Source organism: Takifugu flavidus, chromosome 15 (genome assembly GCF_003711565.1).
Source record: "Takifugu flavidus isolate HTHZ2018 chromosome 15, ASM371156v2, whole genome shotgun sequence".
In the NCBI taxonomy this organism is placed as follows: Eukaryota; Metazoa; Chordata; class Actinopteri; order Tetraodontiformes; family Tetraodontidae; genus Takifugu; species Takifugu flavidus.
This window is the reverse complement of record NC_079534.1, coordinates 875,274-898,590: the sequence shown is the minus strand read 5'-3', so window position 1 is coordinate 898,590 and position 23,317 is coordinate 875,274. Positions and strand designations below refer to the sequence as shown.

General features: G+C 46.6%; 2 protein-coding genes across 9 annotated transcripts; one reads left to right on the top strand and one right to left on the bottom strand.

Annotated features, from left to right (window-relative positions):
• The first annotated feature begins 3,877 nt into the window (after window positions 1-3,877).
• On the top strand, window positions 3,878-12,953 carry LOC130538421 (integrin alpha-6-like). 2 transcript variants are annotated; one of them, XM_057055971.1, is made up of 26 exons: window positions 3,878-4,176; window positions 6,817-6,938; window positions 7,012-7,091; window positions 7,244-7,505; window positions 7,578-7,709; window positions 7,779-7,992; window positions 8,069-8,262; window positions 8,340-8,437; window positions 8,520-8,644; window positions 8,722-8,811; window positions 8,883-8,944; window positions 9,025-9,188; window positions 9,260-9,403; window positions 9,624-9,739; window positions 9,832-9,988; window positions 10,068-10,151; window positions 10,226-10,305; window positions 10,390-10,467; window positions 10,545-10,647; window positions 10,749-10,913; window positions 11,023-11,115; window positions 11,189-11,299; window positions 11,368-11,463; window positions 11,542-11,667; window positions 11,799-11,876; window positions 12,324-12,953. In XM_057055971.1, the coding sequence occupies exons 1-25, from the start codon at window positions 4,016-4,018 to the stop codon at window positions 11,865-11,867; spliced, it is 3,126 nt and encodes a 1,041-aa protein (XP_056911951.1). In that variant the 5' UTR covers window positions 3,878-4,015; the 3' UTR covers window positions 11,868-11,876; window positions 12,324-12,953. The 2 variants fall into 2 exon arrangements, with proteins under 2 accessions (XP_056911951.1, XP_056911949.1); XM_057055969.1 differs by lacking the exon at window positions 11,799-11,876.
• Window positions 12,954-12,992: 39 nt separating this feature from the next.
• Window positions 12,993-23,255, bottom strand: LOC130538420 (neurabin-1-like). 7 transcript variants are annotated; one of them, XM_057055965.1, is made up of 21 exons: window positions 21,052-23,255; window positions 20,924-20,977; window positions 20,535-20,580; window positions 19,612-19,721; window positions 17,954-19,519; window positions 17,633-17,886; window positions 17,429-17,533; window positions 17,186-17,276; window positions 16,970-17,098; window positions 16,822-16,875; window positions 16,368-16,468; window positions 16,082-16,210; window positions 15,906-16,002; window positions 15,753-15,816; window positions 15,529-15,665; window positions 15,229-15,446; window positions 14,763-14,828; window positions 14,480-14,681; window positions 14,191-14,289; window positions 13,864-14,052; window positions 12,993-13,548 (listed from the first exon to the last, which is right to left on the bottom strand). In XM_057055965.1, the coding sequence occupies exons 5-21, from the start codon at window positions 19,499-19,501 to the stop codon at window positions 13,324-13,326; spliced, it is 3,708 nt and encodes a 1,235-aa protein (XP_056911945.1). In that variant the 5' UTR covers window positions 19,502-19,519; window positions 19,612-19,721; window positions 20,535-20,580; window positions 20,924-20,977; window positions 21,052-23,255; the 3' UTR covers window positions 12,993-13,323. The 7 variants fall into 7 exon arrangements, with proteins under 7 accessions (XP_056911945.1, XP_056911947.1, XP_056911942.1 ...); XM_057055967.1 differs by having other exon boundaries at window positions 21,120-23,255; XM_057055962.1 differs by having other exon boundaries at window positions 20,924-23,255.
• Between the last annotated feature and the right edge of the window lie 62 nt (window positions 23,256-23,317).

Sequence of the window (23,317 nt, the reverse complement as noted above, 5' to 3'; positions counted from 1 at the left end):
GGCATGAGCAGTGCACAATCTCGATGCCTTGGACACAAAGGGGAAAAAAATTGGATTCAAGCTGAGTGGGTGTGTTTTCACTTCCTGCCAATGCACTCCACAGTGTGTGTGTGTGTGTGTGTGCCAGTGCCAGTGCCAGGGGTGGAACAGGAAGGATTACACAAATAAAGGTGGGTCAGCTAATCAGCAGTCTGCTCAAATCCAGCCAGGAAGTGATTCACAATTTTTCTTTTTTTTTTTTGAATGCATCACATGTGCTGGCCATGTATAAACCCGTAAAAGTCCTATATTGTTCTTAAAAAGTTCACATTTTTCATTGTTGTAGACATTCTTTGCCGTGCTCTAATTTGGTCACGTGTGTGTAGGGTTTATTGGGGCCTCCCTTCAGTTTGATGAACTGCAATCAAAATATCAGAAAATTCCAACTCGACACGAGTCAGAAAGTGAAGGCAGAGAGCCAGAGGTGTGTAAAAGGCAAAGATTTAGGGAGGAGCAGGGAGTGGTGGGGGTGAGGTCCTGGGTGGTGAATGTTCTGGGCTGCGTCTCATTCTTCTCCTGCGTGTCGGGACTCATTCTGCAGGTCCTCAGACATTACTCAACCTCGCATGCAGGAACATTTTGCTCCTTGAGCTTGAAGCTCATGGTAAAATATTTTTGGGTTGAGGATGTTGGGGGTATAAAGAAGTTGTTTCTATCAAATCTGGTCTTTTCTATTAAAATCCAGCCAATAGCTGCATAGCAAACTTCTCTTTCGGACTTCAATCGGATCTTTTTGCCTGAATTTCAACCCACTTAGTGTTTGTATGTAGTCTGCATGTTCCAGCGAGCAAAATGGTGACGTTTCACCCCTTCACTTGCTGTAGTTGTGCTCTCCTGTTACATTGTTCAGTCAGAATAAGATGAATAATGTGTAATTTCCTTCCCCACACACTCAAATTTCAGGTGAGCGCCCGTGTGTGATATATCGCACTTAGCTGAGATCCTGCTGAGGAGCAGCACCGGATCATCACAGTGAAACTGGAACCAGGAGTGCGAAGCCTCTTTTTTTCTTTGTTTTCTCTTTGACTGAGGGTGGTAAATTAGGTGTTAGGGTTAGGGGGAAACTTTTTCGGTTGCCCTCATGAATCTTTCACTGGAACGCTTTTGTCTCTTCACGATGGAAATCTTTACGGAGAGTGACTCTGCACTGCTATCACCTTACCTAGAGCAGATACGGTTGCTCAGCCCACTGATGAATGTCCCTATTAGAATCTCTGGGGTATTTTTTGTCAATCGTGGTCACACTAACACACAATGGCCTCTTACTGCGAGTCAGGGGAAAACTGGTTGTACAGCATGTGTGTGTGTGTGTATTTAGTTTTTAATGATTGGTTGGGGAACAATTGTCAAGGTACCTTTCCTACATGGAGGAAGCAAACTGGTGCTAAATACATGTTCAGGGGCGTCTTCAGCTTGAATGCAGCAGGAAGCGTCTGGGGTTCTCTGTAAGTCCACCAACATGCACAACAGTCTCTAATCTGCCCCCCCAGGCGTGAGTGTGTGTGTCACTTAAGGGTGAAGGACCGGTGAGCTGTTTGGGAAATACTCCAGTAACCACTGGGAGTTCAACAGAAAGTAGAGAGCTAGACTTGTTAACCTGCGACGCTCCCCCATCGCGTGTTGCCACGCAGCTTTTCTTTTTACATAAAGGTGAAGAACATGTTGCTATAGCGACCGCAGTGTAGCTGTTTTCTACTGAACCACTTCACTGAGGCAATATGTTGACAGCAATATCAGCATGGCATGCTAATGGTTACAGGTGCACGCTGCACATTTCTGTGTGCACATAATCACAGGCTGTGTTTATAACGAGGTGAGAGTGTTCACGTCGGTGTGATTGTGAACTTTTTCCTCACTTTGCACCTCCCTCAGGTTAAATACCTGGTTTTTTTTAAACACACCTGCACCCATAAACACTGGGACTCCTGCTGCAGCATCCACCATCTCAGGTTACACACACACACACATGTGTACGGAGCTCATGATGAGGTAAAGGTGCTTAGTGAGGCTGTCCCGTGGGGTTTACAGCACTGCTGGACAGGAGAAGACATCAATTACTGCTTATTGAGGGTAATCAATACACTGATCAGCAGGAGTAAAGGATATGTTTAAAGCCTCTCTGTGTGTTTATGCTTTCACCGTAAGTGTAAGTTTTATTGAGAAATGGAGTGAAGACACCACAAAGGGGAATGCAACTTAGATGTTACGATGTCATCGGCGCGCTGACTGACAGCTCGGCTTTGGTTCTGTTTTTCCACCTCAGCAACGTCAAGTCAGAGCATTAAGTTGCACCTCAGCCTGGCTGCAAATGTGTCAGCTCCTGAGCAATCGGGGATGTCACATGTGTAAAACAGGGGCAGAGACAGGCAAGAAAAGGTCAAATCAGCCACCTAAACTCTGGCTAATGTGTCCAACCTGCTAAAACTGAGACTGACTGCTTCCCCTGTTTCCTGCTGAGCTTACCTAACTGCGTGTGGGTGTCTGTGCATGCAGGTATTTATCAGTAACCTGCGGCTATGTCTGTCATAATCACACACACACACACACACATATACACACACACACACCCTTCCACTCAGCTCGCTATGACACACCCTCGCATGAGTGTGCCTTACGCAGAGCTGCACCTTTAAGAGCCGTTGTAGGGCCGTGGTCAGGATTGCTGATGAATGAGTGTGCCCTCATGTGTACCCATGTCATGTTGACTTTGGTTTTTTGGCCCCCCGCCATCCTGCAAGCCTTGAGATTAATTACCTGCTTTAATCTTCTGTGATAAACACACCCATTTAGGCCTTTTTTTTGTATTTTGGTCATTATTACTGCCTGTTGAAGGTGCTTCTGCTGCCTGACAACCGTTCTCTTAATGGACTCGGCCCAACTGTTATTGTGCGTACGGAGCCTTGACCTCCATTTCCCCAAAGGACATCGTGGGAATGCAAGGAGGTGATGCTGATGGGCTGTGTGTGGTGTTCTCTGATGTTTGAACCCGAAGTGTAGGAAATGTCTGGTTTATCAGTTGTATTCAGCTTTAGTCACGCATTAAAATAATAAATTCGATGCCAACACATTTTCTGACCTGTTGATTGAACCTCTGGCAGCTGAATGGACATTTCTTGTTGTTGTTCTGGTCTTCACTGGCGTTTATGAGGCACATTCCTCCTCTGCCCTTTTCAAAGTCCAGCCATATTTCTGCCTTTTCTACTGTACGTGGGCAGCGTCTGTCGCCCTCTCTGAGCACCCTGTTTCTCAGTCGTGCACACAAAGCCCGCGTTGTCTGCTGAGCTGCCGGGTTGCGAGGACAGTCTTTGGGGTCAGTCTCATGGAATGCCTTTAAAATGTTGTGAACGAGCGTGCATGTGTGTGTGTGTCCCTCGTCTTCTGGCTCCATCTGACTCATCTAAGAAGTTGGGACGGAGCCCAAATTGCATGGTGATGGTGCACAGGAGATCACCAGCCTGAACTCTGACTCATTTATGGTCCAATTACTGCAAAAAAACGAAAAACAACTATTTATCAGATTCCCTTATAATCTCTGAAGCTAAATTCTGTAAGAAACTAGTGCACGTTATGCTTTATATCAAGCAGTATCCTTAAATGTTCTTTTGAAAACAGAAGATATTGGTAGTTTGGATAAAATTCCTTTCCAAATTGAACTATACAAACGTAGAATGCTTAGAGAATAGATCTTTTTTGTCGAACCACGACTCTAAATGAATGCTTCCAAGCTTAAACCTGAAATTTTCAAAAGCACTCCGCTTAATTTACAAAGACAACAGTAATATCCAGCGCCTCCAGTCATATCTGAGGTGTGGTAGCGTGGTGTGCCAACTGGGAGGCCACTGGGAGGAGCAGCTGCACCAAAGTGGTCCACCGTGCGCCCTCCCGCAGACAGTCCGGGACATTTAGCAGCTCTCAGGGAAGCTCCAGAGTTTTTGTTTCTTTCTTTTGGACTTGATCTGGAGCCACGGAAGTCAGGATGGTCCCCGGACTCCCGCTACTGGCCGTCTTGGTCTCGACGTGTTGCGCCTTTAACCTGGACACCGAGAATGTGGTGCGCAAGACGAGCGGCGATCCCGACAGCCTGTTCGGCTTCTCCATGGCCATGCACCGGCAGCTCCAACCGGAGGACAAAACCATGTGAGAGCCGAGCTTTCTTGTTGTCACATGATACGACAGCGGTCGCCATTTAAATGTGATCAGATGTCGGGAGATTGTGGGAGCGGGGAGCTCAGGTGTGTCGCAGGTATTTGAAATCTGAGCCAAGCGTTATTTCTGCGCCGATGGGGCTGTTAATCTTTCTTTACCACAGGGTTACTCATTTGAGAGCCTGTGTTGGAAGGCAGAACTTTTCCGGGTGTGTTTTTGTGGAAAATAGGAGTTTTGGGGATTAAAAGCGCGACAGTGAATAATCGCTGACGTTTTTATGGCCAATTCTTCAGCTGAGGTTTGTCCTCTGGTAAAAGGGTAGCTGCCATCCAGTGGAGACTGGTTTAAAGCCCCTTGTTATTAACTGACTTAGGGTCAGCGGAGCAGCTATAAATGCAAATTTACCGGTAGGGAAAGAGCGTTTGTAAGCAAAGGGCAGGGAAAACCTCTTCTTACCATTTCTGAGGGATTTATTCCTTCAGATCCAGATTTCTCCTGGGTCCCCGTGTATTGAGTGTCTCATAAATGATCCAGTCAAAATGAGATATGGTTTTATTCTGGTTTTATGATCCTCTCTTTCCCACCAGTAAAATGATCAAAAATGTGTCATAGCACTGATGAGAACTTACGATTCCATTAAACATGGGGTGATGCGCGCTTAAATAAACTGTCCCGTTGCCTTCAAATGACGATAAAGCGCTTTCCCTGCGGGCGGAGGGCAGATTGGAGCAGGACTCCAAACCAGTGGTGTGTTGTTCTGTAGGTAGAACCTGATCCACACCCACAGCAAGATCTTTTACAGTTTTATGGCCCAGTTATCAAACAACTGTTGGTCCGTAACCTTCCGCGCGGAGGTTAAACACTGCTGGTAAAGGTTGTTTACTACTGCGCGCACACCTTTGTAATTTTGTCTTTGTGAGCATTTTCTTAGACCTAATGCATTCCCCAGCTCCTAACCCTCACTAACCCCCGAGTAGAACGAGCACTTTGGTGCTCAATATGTAGCACACACACACACACACACACACACACACACACACACACACACACACACACACACCACACACACACACACACACACACACACACACACACACACATACAGTTTGTGTCCTGCTAGGCTCTGCAGCGCCCGTGGTGCAAGTATGAATGTGTGCGTGTATGTTTGATCAGAGCACCGTGTTTGTTCTGCGAGGGACTGCGCGCACGCAGTCGCTGCAGAGGAGGAATGTCGCTCTCGGTGTTGAGCGCGCACGCTCGCGTGTCTGGTGTGTTTTCAGTGGTGCCGATGCGCGTCGTACGTGCACACTGAGGCACCGCCGGGCTGTCAGTCACCTGGAAGTGGGATACATTCAGAACCCCGAGGCGCAGCCGAGAGTGAATAGATAAAAAGTTATTCATTCGTCGCTTGTGTTGCCTTCTTCTCCTCCCCGATGGGCGTGCACGGTGACTCACTGCCACTTTGCGGGCATGCACTGCCAACCTTTATCCGCTTCAATGTTTTTCAGCACTTTTCGTGCCCTCTGGGGTTAAGAGGTGCATGTACCTACAGGAGAAGGCTGAGCTGATGTGAGCCGGCGTGTGCGTGCCGGCGTGTGCGCAGCATTCCAGGAGTGACCGTGATGGAGGAAGGTGCCTGCCTGCGGATCTGAAGGAGGAAAATTTTGTGTTTATTGCTAAAGAATAAAGTGGGGGTGTAGGAATAGATCACTGAAATACCAATAGAATACGTTAGATAAGGGCGTTAAATGGTGTCTTCTGTGCAGAAAGTATGAAGGAGAGAAGCAGACTGTAGTTTATGGCAGACAGACTCCCCACCTCCATTCCTTTCAGGTGAGCTGAGGTTATCCAACATCAAACAGGAGCAACGGGAACCCCTCCAAAGAAACAGATGAAAGTAAAAGGAACGGGGAGAGGAGCATAAATTGGTGGAACATCTGGGCGCGGAACAGAAACAGTTATATTTAGCGAGCAGATGGAAGGAGAATATCTCTGATAGGACACAAACACACTCCTCCACACACACACGCTCTACCGAGCATGAACTCCTCCTGTCAGCACGTGCCCGTTATCACAGCCTCTGCTTTTTAGTCTCCTCCGTCACTTGTGCTCTTGATGAAGTTCCCTTCTCTGCCCGCACCGGGATTAACCTCAACTCTGCATCCTGAATGTTTGTGTGGATCTGCAGAGGCTTTGTGCTCCAGCTGAAACTAGGTTTGCCTGATCCCGTCTGGTGAACGCGGTGCTTCGTTAACTTTGTAGGTCATCATACGGAGACAAAACTGCTTTGGGAGCACGCAGACAGACAGGAAGCCTGTCACAAATGTCCAACGTGGCAAAACGGCAGGTTCAAGGACGGCAGGGAGTGGCATTCCTGTTTGTCCCTGCAACACAAAGGCTACCTCTGTGTGCATGTGGAAAGAGGAGAGAAAACCACCTCCAGACGACCAGAACAGCAATTTTAAAAGGGTCTTTGAGTGAGTCCAACAATGAGGACATGGAACATCAGTTTTGGGGTGAACGCGCATCTTTGTGGATGAATGCGGCCCCTTTGTTTCGAAGTACAAATGTCAGGCTGGTCCACAGCTGCAGCGTGCACATGCTCATCCTTCGCTTGGGTCTCTGTTGCAGACTGCTGGTCGGTGCCCCGAGAGCCAAGGCTTTGAGGGGACAAAAATCTGCTGTGACCGGAGGGTTGTACCGCTGTGACATGAACAGGAACGACTGCTCCAGGATTGACTTTGACAACTCAGGTGAGGTTCCCGCCAACACCTGTGCATTTTTTCCAGCAGATGTTGGGGTCCTAACTCCTGGATTTTTGTGTAGAGGACCAAACCATTGAAAGCAAAGAAAGGCAGTGGATGGGAGTGTCAGTCAGCAGCCAGGGGCCAGGAGGCAAGGTTATGGTAAGACAGACGTCAGAAATCTGGCTCTCTTTCAAGCTCATTAGCTTCATATCTCATTAATGTTTTATATTTTAAAGACAAATACCATCTTCTCAGTGATATCATAAGGCTGTAATTGTAATACCATGTTGTCCCGTTGCTTTCTGCACCAGACCTGCGCCCATCGCTACCAGCGCCGGAGCAACGTGAACACCGGCATCGAATCACGGGATATTACCGGCCGCTGCTACGTGTTCAGTCAGGACCTGACCATCAATCCGGACTCCAGTGAAGACGGAGGCGAATGGCACTTCTGCGAGAGTCGGCCCCGCGGCCACGAGATGTTCGGATCCTGCCAGCAGGGCCTCGCCGCCATCTTCGACAAGGATTACCACTACTTCATCTTTGGAGCTCCTGGAGCCTACGATTGGAAGGGTTAGATGGGGCGTAGACGCACAGTGCATGATAGAATTACATCAGCTTGAACCACCACTTGCTCTCCCTCAGGTTTGGTACGTTTGGAACAGAACAATGACACTTTGTTAGAGATGGGCATCTTTGATGATGGTCCTTTTGAAGTGGGAGATGAGAGGAAAAAGGACCCCACTTTGGTCCCTACTCCTCCCAACAGCTACCTGGGTAAGCCATAAAAAGCCAGTTTGCTCCCATTGCAGGCCACCCTGTGCTGACTTTTCCTTTAATTTCCAGGCTTCTCACTGGACACAGGGAAGCGTCTAGTCAAGCAGAACCAGTTGACGGTGGTGGCGGGAGCCCCCAGGGCGCACCACAGTGGTGAGGTGGTGTTATTGAGAAAAGGCGGGGACACGAGCTCCATTCTGGAAAAAGACTACATCCTTGAAGGGGAAGGCCTGGCCTCCTCTTTTGGCTATGCTCTGGCAGTGCTGGACCTGAACGGCGACAGGTGAGAGACGCATGGTGCATGGAGTTGCCCCCCTCTGTCGTACTGTCCTTAATACGGCCATGCTTTTGTTTGTCAGGTGGGAGGATCTAGTGGTGGGAGCGCCTCAGTACTTTGAGAAAGAGGGACAGATCGGGGGAGCTGTTTACGTTTACGTCAACAACGAGGGAAAGTGGGACAAAGTGACTCCCGTTAGAATAGACGGACCACAGGACTCCATGTTTGGCCTGGCCGTGGCAAACCTGGGCGACATCAATCAGGATGGTTTCCATGGTAAAGCTGGAAAGCTTGTGCTACTCTTGGTTGATCTTTATGGAGGTTTTTAAAATGCTTCTATTTTTGGCTGTCAGATTTTGCTGTGGGAGCCCCAAATGACAATCAGGGTTCAGGAAAAGTTTTCATCTATCATGGATCCAAGACTGGACTCAAGTCTAAGAAAGCTGGACAGGTATGGTGGAAAAACCGTAGAATATTCGGCTTTATTGGATCGAAATCTGGTCAGTTCAGAAGGGCTCTCCGTCTCACTCCAGGTTCTGCCCGCAATGCCTGGTGTCAAAATGTTTGGCTACTCTTTGGCAAGCAACATGGACTTGGACGAGAACTCCTACCCTGACCTTGCCGTCGGATCCCTCTCCGACGCCGTGTTTGTGTACAGGTGAGAGAACAGGTGTGTTTTTCCCAATGCTCATCTCCGATCAGAAAAGGCCGCTCACCAGGCCTCTTTCCTCCCAGGGCCCGTCCTGTCATTAATATCAAGAAGGATATCCAGCTCTCGACGAGGGAAATCGACCTCACCAAAAAGAACTGCGGCAACACATTCTGGTACAATCGCTCATCACCTTTGCCTTTATTTTCTTCCGCCGGTGTTGCGTCTGACTTTTGACCTTTCGCAGTCTCAACGTGAAGGCATGCTTCAGCTACTCTGCCAACCCCAAGAGCTACTCTCCACGTCTAAGTAAGATGCCGTGCCTCTTCGTTCCAATTGTATCCATTATGGGGAGTGTAATGCCGTGTGATTCTCCCTGCTCTGTGTAGCGGTTGCGTACTCCCTAGAGGCCGATGCTGAAAACAGGAAGAAGGGCCTGAAGTCCAGAGCGGTCTTTACTGGGGGTTCTACAAACAGCTACGGCTCCAAGGGGACCATCGTATTGGCCAGCCAAGGAAAAGAAGAATGCATCAATCGTCAGCTCTCCATACAGGTAGCAACTCTGAAGAGGTATTTCCCCGGTCATGGGTCGCTACAGGTGCAACACAATGCTGTGTGATGCAGGAAAACATCAAGGACAAGCTGAGCGGGATCCCCATCGACGTGTCCGTGGAAATCCAGGAAGCCAAGCGCAAACGCAGACAGAGCTCGTTTCCTCAGCTGCCGCCGGTGCTGGACGCCAACGAGAAAAACACGGTTCGATCCATGGTGAGCGCACGTGCAGATGACCAAAACCCCAATATTCAGATGCGGATGTTTGCAGATGACCACAATGTTTACATTTAAAAAGAGGAACAAGGAATTAAATGATAGCAATAAATATGATTAGCTAAAATTAATAAATAGAAATAAACATCATAATCATGGTTTGAATGAATATAAAACAGTTAAAATATTTAATTGTGTGCCTGTGTATTTTTCCTCTTAGGTGCCTTTCCGAAAAGAGGGCTGTGGCAACGACAACATATGTCAGAGCAATTTAAAGCTGACCTATCGCTATGGTTACAGGACAGCTGACGACAAAACTTTCGTTCCACTCGAACTGTAAAAAAACCCTTGTTATTCCTATTATTTCTTTTCTGGCAGTTCTTGTGAAAATCGTGGTTTATTGTTACATTCCACTGTTGCTGTTAAAGAGAGAATAACATGCCCGTGATCAAGCTGAGCGACCAGAAGGACCTCGCCTTGGAGGTCAGGGCCACCAACTTGAATGGCGACGACGCGTACGAAGCCTCCGTGGTGGCCTTCTTCCAGCAGTCTCTCACCTACTCCACTTTCACCGTCTCTCCGGATGTGAGCCCTGCGTCCCCCTTGACGTTTTCTCCTGCTCGTGTCCCAGATTGTCCTGACTGGAGTTTGTTTGTGATTCCAGAAGCACCCGGTAACTTGTACAGCTAATAAGAACGGTTCCTTTGTCAACTGTGAGCTTGGAAATCCCTTTAAACGAAACTCAGAGGTGAGACCACGCAGCACTCATCCGTTCACACCCACCAGCTCTGTCTGAACACCCGTCTTCTTCTGTCTATCTAGGCGATTTTCTATATCATAATGGGCACAGCTGGGATTTCTCTCGACACCTCAGAAGTGGAGGTTGAACTCAAGCTCGAGACGTACGCCTTTTATTCCACGTTACATGAAATATCTCTTAACGCTTATGAAATGTTTAATACGTGTCCTGAACTCCTCCCTCTCAGAACGAGCGATCAGAAGGCATTAGAGCCCGTTAAAGCCAAGGCGACGGTGGCCATTTTGCTGCAGCTCTCTGTCTCGGGGTGAGTAGAAAAGAAACACATGTGTGACAACACAAACGCCCAGATTCCTGCTAACAAATCTCTGCTGGTTTCCCCAGACAAGCTGTTCCATCTCAGGCCTACTTCTATGGAAAGGTCAAAGGTGAGGAGGCCATTAAGACGGAGAGTGAAATTGGGAGTGCCATCACGCATCAGTTCAGAGTGAGTACAGGGAAGGCTCTTGTTCGCCTTTGTGTTAGTGAACCCTCTCAGGTGTCAAATGAATACCAGTTCCATCAAGCTGGTCTTATCTCAATCTGTAGATAATAAATCTGGGAAAGCGCCTGACAGAAGGCGCTACCCTGGAGATCGACTGGCCAAAGGAGACGGCGAATGAGAAGTGGCTGCTCTACCTGATGAAGATCAGCTCTTCGGGAGTGGAACACATAAATTGCTCTCCGAAAGGGGAGGTCAACCCTCGTAACAAGGTCGGGGAGACGCCTTTGCTGTCTGCACATTCACTTTTTCCGAGGAAACGGGTGCACTTAAATACACTGACATAAAAGGCTGACGTAAATGCTTCAATTCTTCCTAAAGGAACCAAAGAGGAGTAAAAGAGCAGCAAGAAACAACCAGGAACGTGACAAAGGCATCATTTCCCGCTTCACCGATGAGAAATCTAAAACTTTGGTATGTACGATGCTGCCGCTTTGACTGTCATGTCTGATCTGACCTTGTTGAGTAACTGAGCTGTTCACAACAGTCCTGCGACCAGGGGGCAAAATGCGTGAAGATAAAGTGCCCCCTGCGGGGCATGGACAGTAATGCAGTCATCACCTTCCACTCTCGTATATGGAACAGCACCTTCATCGAGGTAAAGGAGAAAAAGAGTGTTTCCTTAAAGAAGGGCTCGAATTAGTCGGCTTTTCTCTTTCTAAACAGGACTATTCCAAATTACATCATGTGGTGGTGATCGTGAAGGCCTCTCTGAACGTGAACACGTCCAGGAACACTGTGCTGAACAAAGCAGAGACACAAGTGAGCGCTCAGCATCTGCCACCAATCCCATGTCAAGTTCTTGGTTCTGAAGCCCCGCGGCTGCGTGTATTCCCGTAGGTGAGGCTGACGGTGTTCCCAGAGAGGCGTGAAGCCCAGTACGGGGGGGTGCCGTGGTGGATCATCGTTCTGACCATCCTCCTGGTCCTGCTATTGTTGGCCCTGCTGGCGTTCCTTCTCTGGAAGGTAAGAACGCAGAGGAACCCTTGCTCTGCTAATTAAACCACAAGCAACCCGTGTCTGACATCACTGAGGGAACAGCTGCAGATGTACGTTAACGGCGATGACGCGCCTTCTCACGGTTTGCCTCTCCTCAGTGTGGCGTCTTTGAGAAAAAGAATAACGAGGATACGACAGATAAAGAGAGACTGACAACCAATGCCTAAACAAACAGGGTAAACTTAACTGACCTGCTTTGAGTGGGTGAAACCTTTTTTTGTCTGGTGCTGCTTTCTGGCATTCACTGACCAGTTCTCGCGCTGGTCTGAAGGCCGACTGATCCTTTCTGAAGAGCTTACGACTAAAGTGGTCATCACAGATGGTTCTGTGCAGAACCTTTTGAGTTTAACTGCATGGCCGGCGGAGGTGATGGCTGAACCTGTAGTACCTGCTTCCAGTATCCATGAAAGTTAGTCCAACTGCTCAGCTTTTCCAGTTTCTTTCACTCATACTGTACCTGTGGGTTTCTCCGTTTTGCATCCACGGCAGCAGCTCCTGGATTGTCTTGTATTTACTATTAAACTCATCTTCGTCCTGTCTTTCGCTCCAGACTGACAAACTTCCCACATTTCCTTTTCCTCCAGATATCTTTAAAGCAGCGTTTTCCTCCTCTCCCTCTGCAGGGTGGCTTTTTCAAGCGAGCCAGACACGAAGACACGGTTCCCAGTTACAGCGCCGTCCGCATCAGGAGGGAAAAGCGAGGAATGCTGCCTGGGAATGACAATTGGAAAAACCAGCAAAAGAAGAACTGGATGGCAACCTGGCACGACAAAGATTACTACTCTTAACTGCCACCTTTACTTGGACGTTCCATAACCCGTTTTGTTCCGACCCGACTTCATCAAACCTTCTGCTCGACGTTCTGAGCTTAAATCTACAGACATCTGGAGAAGGTGCGTTCCAATGTGGGAGGTGTTCCCGCACGACACTTGTCAGCTTTTCTTTGTACCACTGATTGGTGCGTTTTTGTACTATTTTTGTATTTATTCTTCATGAAGACTTCTTTTTTACATGCTCAACAGGCCAAAGATGCAGGCTGTGCAAACACTGCCATGTTTTTAGCAAACTGAAACAAGAATTCACTAATTTGTCAGCATTTTACCGCCCAAGGTGCCTCTGGATGTATATTTAAAGAGAAATGGACAGAATTTGAGCATTTGTTTTGTAAATATATCCTCACACCAATGCGGAATTTCCATTATTCTCCATCTGTAAAATAAAGTGTGAAGGTGAATAAAGGGTTCTCATTTTTACATGTTTCTTGTGGTTGTTCAAGGAGGCGTTTAAAACAGTTTAAAGATTAAAACATTTATTAACACATAAAAAGCATTTACAGCAAAAGCCAGGGTGCATTCTTAAATAATGTTATTGCAAATACATTTTAAAAAAAAACACATTAAAAGAACAGCCGTTCACCGACATGTACTGTGATATGATTGCTTTGGGGCTGCAGTCAAACGCTTCTTTTCGTTTAAAAAACCAAAACAGTACTGTGGCCTACATGATAACTATTGAACTGGGTCTGTTTGGAGACGATTCAGTCAAATATTAAATTACTTTAAGTGCATTATGTGTGTTGAAACAAACGCGCGTCGCTGCTGGTGGTTCGCCCTGACATCACCTCTACAGGATGGACTCGGTCCTTACGGTTTTACCGCTCCGTCGGGCCTCTCTTACGCACTTCCCCTCCAGCATCATCTTCGCCTTGTTCTTATCTTCACCTTCCAAAACCACAAAGATCTTGTCCTTCTCCTGTTCCTGTTTGAGCCTCTTCTCCTCCATTTTCTTTATCTCCTTCAGCTTCTTTTTGAGGACCGACCGGTCGCTGTGGCTGCACACCCCCAGAGCCTGATGGCACAAGTTTAAATCTGACATTGTTCATTTAAAGTATTTAATTCATGTAATTATCAATAGCAGTATCTTTAACATCCATCCAAGTATAATCAATGGGAAATACAGTGTGAAACATATCGGTGATTCTATTAACCATACCGGGAATGCTACTCTGCATTTAGCAACATGCAGTTTCAATTCTAATCAGCATTAAAGCTTCCTAAGATAGGTGTCATTTGAGTTTGAGGCAATAATTAGTCTTGAAATACATCTTTTAATGGTCTAAAGTGAGAAGAAAGTACGGTAAGCTTGTACATTTTATTGACCGACCTTGAGTTTTTCACCGTCCAAGCTGAGCAGCTGCGTCCCATCCACCCCTCTGGCAGTGAATTCTGTGGCGTACTGGTCCATGTTCATGGAGACCAACCAAAGACACACCTGCTGGATGTCCCACTCCAAGATGGGTCGGCTCTGCCATAGGTTGTTGTTGACAGTGGGAACTGGGTCACTGTCCAATGTCTGAGAGGACACAGGAGAAATTAGAGGAAACCTCTAAAGATGAGAGCAGGGAGGCAGCAGGTGGAGAGCACAGAGACAGAGACAGGTCCAGCAGGTTAAAAAAAGAGGAGGGACAAGGGAAGGAAAGGACAGACTCACCTCAGAGGAGGAGAAAGTAAAAGTGTGAGAGTGTCCAGAGAGGGAGGGATCAGAGGCATGACCCGCCATGCTGGAGCTGCACACAGGCGAGCCAATACTCTGAAAGTAAGGGAAAAATAGGCTGCCTACACGCTGCTGTACTGTAGGTGACAGCAAACACAGCAAGTGTTTCTCTCAGCTGTGATTTTGGCATCATCTCGGTGTCATTATAGTTGCGGTATTTATATTCAAATCTGGGGTTGGCAGTAGTCCCACTTCTTTGGGGAGAAGTATATCCCCACCTTCTTACCTGATCTCTTCTCCCTGTGGTGGTCAAGTAGGGCAAACTGCTGCTGGACACAGAGCGAAGTCTTTCCCTGCCGCCCTCCGCTACTTTCTCCCTCCCCCGTTCACTGAACCAAGGAAACGGCAGGCAGGACGGCATTGAGGAGACCGAACCCGACGGAGAAATCCCAGCAGGCAGATCTAGGAGTTCACCGCTGGTAGACACCCTGAGAAGTAGTGGTTTAAAAAGTAAACGGTGAAAATACACAAAAAGTGGACACCACTGGATGATTGGCAGGCTATCACACCTCTTGTTCATGGAGTATTTGCGAAGCTTCTCACTTCTCTTTTTGCTGAGAGACTTGCGAAGACCACTGGGGGGGAAAAAAAAAAAAAATCATCATCAAGATCAGGAAAAGTACACAAAACTGTTGATTTCAAAAGTTAATGTGTATGTTTAACTGTCGGGAGAGATGACCACAAATTTGCTTTGAAATTTAGGCAAAATGTGTAAAAGTAGTATGTCTCGCCATCCTTGAACCCATCCTAAATAGCTGGAGATGGATGATTAATGCTGTTCTCATTAGGGATTTCAAAATTAAATCCATTGATAGAAAATCTGGGTCGTTCCGTCTGATGACCTAATTTATGTACAATATATGGCTGAATCTGGACATGAAGTGAAATAACCTCAGATCAAAAATCCTTCAGCAGGTACCAGATGTGACGATTCTTTCAGGCAATTCCAAGAAGCAACAGCAAAAATTTGTTCACCTGAAATCTGGAAATTTCCTTTTGGACTTCCTGGATTCGGAAGATTTACAGGATGAGGGAGCCGTTTCCGTAATGTAGACGGGCGGGGTAACGAAGGAGCTGGCGGGAGGTTGTGGGCTGAGGGCTGAAACAGATGAGGTGCTCGACATCTCGCCTCTGCTGCTTGTATGGGCCGGTGCTGAAGCCGACACTAACGGGCTCTCCTGACTGTCATTTTCCTTAAGAGCGCCAGGAGGACACATGACAGCAAGAGGTACAGTGTGGAACTGTAAATTTGTCCTCAGCAGCGCCACTTCCTACCTGCTTTCTAAAGCTCTCTCTCAGTTTGTCTCGGGACGGTGGGTGGCGCTTGGATTTCTGGGCCAGCTGAGCTCTGGCTATTTGAGCACTGGAGTCTAGACGCCCCGTATCAGGGACTGGAATATACCAATCTGGACCTGAGGACAAACATTTTACATCTGTGCATTTGCACATTAGCATTTCAGCCACAGTCAAAGGGACACAGGGAGAACACTCTAGATTACCTGTAACCAACTGGTCGGCAGAATGGTTCCTTCTTCCTGGCTCCCCCTTCTCCAGCTGTGCTAACTAAGATAAATGGTGTAAAGCAGTGAATACCTGAAACATGGCAGCCTCGGTAAAGCAAACCCACACAGGGTTGAGAAGCCTCCTCTCACCTGGGTTTGCAGCCGTTCGACAGTTTCTCTGTGCAGTTTCTCCCTCTCCTCCATCTCTTGCCTTAGATCAGCTTCTCTTTTACTCCTCTCCTCCTCTCTTGACGAATAAAATCATTTATATAAAGTATGATGGTGGACTCACAGTTGCAGAACTTGAGAAATGATCAGGTAAATACCTGCCCTGGTATTCTCTAACCAGTCTCTTAGCTTTGCTGTATTTGATCTCCAGGCTCTCCGTTTGGCTCTGGGCATCAGACAATCTCTGGCTTACAACCCTGCACAGAGTCTGGGCCTCCTGCCAGTACCTGATGTTAAGAGTGAGGGGTGGAAATGCCCTTTCAGCCATTTTAATTCCTCAGCACTGTTAGAATTCCATCTTGCCGATCTTTCAGTGAGATAAGCTCACATACTTCCGAGTGTGTGTGGTTTACGTGTTTCTGATATACAAGACGGGTGCCATACTTCTCTATTTTGTCAACTTTTTCTGCTTCATCCTCCACTCTTTGAACCAGCTCGTTCCTCTGGCTCTCCCAGCAGGCCTGCTGCTCCTCCCATGCCTTCAACTTTGCAGGCACACAGAAGAAAATAGATTAAATGTCTATAAAAAGCTCTTAGATAAGCTGTTGTTTGTCACGTTCAAACCACTGAACTTCCAACGCTTTCTTAAGAAAAAAAAAAAGCAAAAAAAAAAAGCACCAACCCAGTTATGTCACAGTAGTGACCACTTGGAGGCATAAAAATATACATATATGAATAATCCTGGAATGTGTCCGTGTCCCAGTAATGCTCCATTCCAAGTCCTCACACATGCAGTTAAATGGGTCGAATGGGTCTGAATGTGGATGCAAAGGTGAAGAGAGCACACTTCTGGGTTTGTGTGTAGGAGAGAGAGCTCCATCTTGGCGGAGTGACCTACCTTTCCTCTTGCCTGGTGAAGCTGGGACGCTGCGCTGCGTAGTTTTAACTGAAGCTGGAGAGACAAGAGACAGAAATGCGATGGAATACAGAATCAATGCAATTTCCATACTCTATATGCTGCCTGGATGTCCAAGACTATCAAATACCTGCTGGTATTTCTGGCAGAGCTGGTAGTTCTCAAGGCTGGACAGAGCAGCAACGTCCTCATCTTCATCATCTTCCTCAACCGCCTCTGACATGTTACAGACGAAATTGTTTCTGTTCTCCTCTCCCATCTTCATGCACACACAGAAAGCAGCGCGATCACACCAGGTGGAACTGTCAAAGCTGCCGATACTTCACCGTCGCGACAGACGCTGCACCTTTCTGGACGTTTTATCCAACTCCAGGCTTTCGTTGATCAGCCGCGCCACCTCACTCTCCACCCCCTCCTTCTCTCGGCCAATCAAAAACCTGCACAAACAAGCAGGATCAAAACTAAACATTATAGTCCCATTTTTAGAAAATTGCTCACATCCAAAGTCAATTTTTTTGTGAATTTATTTATTAGAAAGCATGAATACAATGTTATAAAATTGCTAAACTAAAGGAAGAAGACGGCTTACTTCACCAGGCCTGACGTGTTCTTCAGCACAGTGGCTGCAAAAATCTGGGAGACTCCCACCAGACTCACCCCATCCACCTCCACTATCTGGTCATTCACCTGAATCCTGAGACACGCACAGAGCATAGGAAAGCAATCTCCATCATTAGAACCACACTGACCTCTGACCTGCTAGGGAACAAGGGGGGGGGGGGCTGTAAAGCACCTTCCATCTATGTCTGTTGCTCCTCCTTTAGTAACCGTTTTGACAAAGATCCCCAGTTTTTCCAGGCCCTGATCGGCTCCGACCCCCATTCCTATGATACTGATGCCCAGACCCTGATCGCCCTTTATTATCTCCACTGGAAACACGTCCATCCGCTCCACCCTCTTTTCCAGCTCAAATTCTGCCGAGGCCGACACGGGGTCAATGTCCTCATTGTGGCGTTCGTAGTCTGTGTTGGAATAAGTGCAATACACCTGAAAGACAATATTTTAATAAATAAAGCACAAAGATAATAATACATGCTAAAATTATTTTATTTACCTTAATTGGGGCTGTTGAGAACTTGACCTTTCTCCCAGAAATCAATGCTGGATCCTCATCAACCTCTTCAGGCACACCGGGAATTTCCTCATATTCCAGTGAAAGGTGACGCTCTGCATGCACGCAGCTTTCACCCTCCTGTCTGGGTGGTGTTGAAGGCTCTGGATGAAGGCTGTGGGAGTCCTGCTCATTCTCTGCCCCGTCGCCGCCTGACAATCCTGTCAGGTCATCTTCTCGAGCCACTTCCTCACCCGAATGCCCGTCTTCCTGCTCACTGGCCTCATCTTGCGTCACTTCTCTCTCACTCGCACTTTCTCCTGCCCCACTTTCGTTCTCTCTGCTTTCTCCTGCTTCTGTCGCCGTTTCTGTCCCTTCAGTGGACCCTTTGCTCCATCCCATCCATTCCTCACTGACATGCCAATACTCGCCTCCATCGTGTTCCCCATCGGACTCCGTTTCACGTGACGACTCCTGGTGCTCTTCAAAGTGAACCATCGGGTTACTCTCACCTGCCCTTAGCTCTTCGCCATTTTCCATGCTTGACTCTTCAAAAACATCATCCACTAGGTCCTGTTCGCCTTCTCCAGCGACTGTGTTTGCACTCTTTCCACGCTTGGCTTCAGGCATGTTTTCAGTCTCCTGCACCTTTTCTTCTTCATTTTCATCACTTTCCGAAGACTCATTCTTCACATCAACTAGTTCCGCTCTCAGTGGGTCCTCCGGGGCCAAGCACAAGTCCAGACTTATGCTTCCTCTATCTTCATGCGCTCCTTGACTGCCTTCATTGAGATTGTAAGATGCATCGGGACCGTCCATTGTAGAGGTTTTGTGGTGACCCGTCAATGAGGCCTGAACATCAACCTTTGGTAAAGAAATATTTTTGCTGGATTGATCGTGGCTATGAGACGTTGCCTGACCAACAGCTCCTCTCCACTCTTTCTCCTCCGCTTTTCCGTCTGTCATCTCTTTGCTCCCCCGACCTGTAGTGCCTTTGGAAACACTCCCGCCACCATCTTCCCACTCCATCACCCTAGTCTCAAACAATTTCCGCGTTACGGAAAATTTCTGAGCCAGGGCAGCTCTGTCGACGTCCACTTTCTCCTCCGATCTGGATGATCTGTCTGGAAGACATGATTCTGCTGAAATATTTGCCACGGCGGAGCTGACAAATGGACGTATGGAGCCACAGAAAGGTGATGCATGGGCCCGTTGGCTAAGATTATAGGGAGAAATAATGGGCGTGGAGCCAGAACTCAGTGCTAGACCGCCATCTTGTTTCATCTGCTGGCTGTCCATTTGCAGGAAGATGTTCTCTCTGATTTTGGTCCCCCTGGTGCTGGGAACCCTCCCTCTGCTGGAGGGACTGCTGGTGTGAGACAGGGGATCAGACAGGCTGGTTAGCAGATTGTTGGAATGGGCACACGTGGTCTTGGTCCCAGTGTGTAGACTGATCCCAGTATCAAATGAACATTTTATAGCATGGAAGTCAGATTTGTAGGTAATCCGGTGAGGAGAGGCACTTCGGCCTTTGCTCTCTGTTCGCATCATTTGGGACTCCACGTTTATCTGTAAAGAGAAAAGGAAGGAAGAATGTCACGATAAAAGCACTTTGGCAAACGTACATGGGCAAAGTTTGACATGATAAATGATTTACATACCTTTGTCAATGGCACCAATAAAGCAATAATATGTAGATTGTAGAGCTGGTGCTTTAAGAGGTTTGATGACAGCAGGTGGCAAACTTCATTGTCAAAAGGACTTTTTCATTCTGAATCACCAAATAAAGAAAAGGTCAAGTATTTGACAAAATACAAATTCAACGATGTAATCTTGCAAACAACAGAGGTGGGGTTAATTAGAAATCAATACAGAATCAATCTAAAAAGTGGCATAACAGGAGGTTCAGCGAAGAAAATATAGTTAAAATCAGCAAATGCCAGTCTCAGTACTCACAGAGATGAGGAGAGATTCGCAAAACTGGGGGAATTACTGGAAGAACACGACCAATCGGGCGTTTTCACCCACATCTAATTGCAATCAGCGCGTTTCTGAGAGAACTCCTTCCTTTAGGGACAATGATGCCTTCACTGACTGACGGAAACGAACCAATAATAGCGCGACTAAATTCTACTTTGGATAACGCGCAGATAATTTTTGTTTGTCTCAGTTATTTTCCTTTTAAACAAACACATATAAAAATTTCGTAGGTTTACGACATTTCCTTTTCTTCTTAATATAACAAGAATAATTATTTGACAATTACAACGTTCTTGGCTTTAATTTTACTTTAATTTTAACTATAGCCTGTGGTACACTATACTGAAGCCCTGTGTATATTTTTAAACCTTTGTTTCTATGAATATTATATTTAGCAGGACTACTTGCGACTCTGCTGGTTATTTAAAAAAGAGTTTTACGACAGTTACTGAACACAACACGTCTAAACCAACCATGCCCCCAGTGCGCGCGCAGTTTAAAGGTCGCGAGAACTGTAGGACGCCATTATAGTGCTTTAAAAACTACAAACCGGAGAAATTCTGATAAATACGCAATAACATTTCACTCTACGGCTTCATCTTACCACAGTGCCGCTTGTGTTCTGTCAGGCAGTGCTGACGGCTCCCTCGCTGTGATAAATAGAAACAGATGGCGACTCATGTCTCTAAATTCTGTAAGTGGATTATCTTACAATAATCCTGTGTAAACTAACTCTATAACCATGAAACACTGGCGGCGAGCAGGTAGCAGCACAGGGTCGTGCTAGCCTAGAACACTGATGCTACGTATATTAATAATTCCAAAAATATGGATCACTATTTTCCATTTAATGCTTTTACAGTGAATGACCGTGAAAACACCTGAAATAGTTGAGGACATTTATCATAACAGGCAGCTATTATAATCATGAACTTATTCACAAATCTGCTGTGGACCATTACAATATCTTGTAATACAATTAAAGCTACCTACCTTTACCTGTCTTCCAGCTTTCTTCTCACTGTTGCCTCTGCAACAGTGGTATTCCTACATTTAAAGGTAAGCTTTGTGTTAATATTCATCTCTATGTGTGATGCAGTCATGCAGACATCCCACTTTACCTGTCCGTGTGTGTTAAAAGACACCAGCGAAGCATCACCTGCTGGTGCTCATATGTGCGCCTACCTACCCATGGGTGATGATGCCAGCGGGTCAGTCTGCAGTCTGTCTGTGATGCTGGCTTTGAATGGCAGAAGGACTGGACTGAATCGGAGCGGACCGATTCATGCAGAGCCGAAGAATGGTTCTGGCTACCGTGACCTGGATCTGACGCCGTCGTCCCAGGTGGCACTGGGACCTAGTTGATATAAATACTAACCAATCACAAAAGCCACGTTCTGAATGAGGCTAGGCAAATTGAGAGTGGAGGAGAGGGGATGACAGGAGGGAGGGAAAGGGAATAGAAGTAGAGGTGAAAAATGACAGCGATGCCAAAGTGGGTGGCACAGATTAGTTGGGGGAGACAAAGAAGAGAGAAGGAGATTTTGATCTGGAATGGCAAAAGTGAGAAGATTGTTGCTGTCATCATAGTGATAGACAAGCAAAACATTAATAGTTAGGGGGGAAGTACCTACTCTGATTTAGCAATATAAGACACATGGTCATGTTTTCATTTGCTCAGATTAATTGGGCATTAGCAGAAGTACCCGTATTCACAACAGTGACTTACTCTTTTTGCGTGGATGCGTATAATTCTCAGCAACAATGTTGCTGCGCGAGTCATGAAATTGCAGTCTCTTGATAATATAACGACTTATTTCTTATTTCATTCTGCTAAATTGTCTCTGTTTTAAGTGTTTGCATGCACCATATGTGCTGTTAAACCAGAGAGCAAACATCAGATGCTTCTTTTTCGATGCAGATCATTAGTTGACTCTGGATTTGGGAGTTACGTAGGCTGCAGTTGGCAGGCAGCTATGCCCCATATGGGTATGAGCTCAGTCAACCCACATTGGGGGGTTTTCAGCATTCATGGGGGAATTGCTTCAATCCTCTGAACATCTGAATGCAGGCACACACAGAGCCCGGAAGAGACGCTGATGTACAAAAAGTTCAGCCCAGAGTAGCAGTTCTGCCTTCTGCACATTTTAAATGGGTCTGTGAATCAATTTGGCATGGCCTCCCATCTTGATTATCGGTAACACTGCCGCCTGGTGTTTAAATAAGTGTACTGCACACACATTTCCAGCATCCATGAAATGCTGAACGTGTCTCTATTTTGATAGATTTGATGTCACTTTTTCCTGACATGTTGACATCTGCTCTTTCTTTCCTCTCTTGTGCTCTCTGTCTCCCTCAGTCTCTGTCAGACAAATGCCCACAAACACACACACACACACACACACACACACTCATCATTTTAACAACATAAAAACTAGTACGGTCGCCCTCCAGTGAGTCAGTCATGCATGAATGCTGAAGTGCAGTTTTAGTGATCTAGTAAAGCAATCATAAGAACTCGTGCATCCTCCTGTGGTCACGCGCATCTCCAACAGGTACAGAAAGCAACGTATTATAAGTGACTTAATGTGACTGGACCCTCACCTTTAATGATATAACGGGTGAAAATGAATAAAAGGTTAAACTGATTACGTAAGATGGCAGTCCTGAAGGCTCCAAACGTCCCGGCTCCTCGCCGCCTGCCTCCCTCCCTCCCTCCCTCCCCTCCACCCCTCGTCCCTTTGCTGCTGTTGCTGCTGCGGTCATCCTGCTGACAGGCTGCATATCCGCATCCTCTGCTTTCCCCTCATCACCTGCACTAAAAACAAGTGAAACTAATGCCACACTGTCACATTAGGTGCCCTTGATGCTGCATTGATCTTTATTTAGGAACCTCGAATCCTGTGAGACGATGCGTCTCCTCTCATTTCGTATTTCTGGATTTGATTTTTATCGATAAATATATAAAAATGTGTCTCTTCTTGTACAAAAATAAAGCGGAACAAGGGTCAATGTGAAGAGTTTTCCTGTCTTCTTTGGGAAGACAATTGATGCTGCAAATAGTCCCTATTTTCATAAAGAAAAGGTAATGTTACATCTATTAATTCTCAACCCTATTTACTGTATTTCATACGTTTAAAGGTCACCCATTTATGTGCATATGGTGATTGGGTTATAATTCCTGGGGTATAGCAGTAATGAGTAAACATTAAATTACTTTAAGTTACTTCCAGTTTTTTATGAAGCCGATCTCACCCTTATGTTGGTGCCACTGATCTGTGTTCCATTGAGACTAATCAATAGGCCTTAATGTACTAATTTGATGGATTTCTGATCCCATTACTGACATTTGAGTGGAACAGAGATTACTGCTCCCTCAGCTGTCAT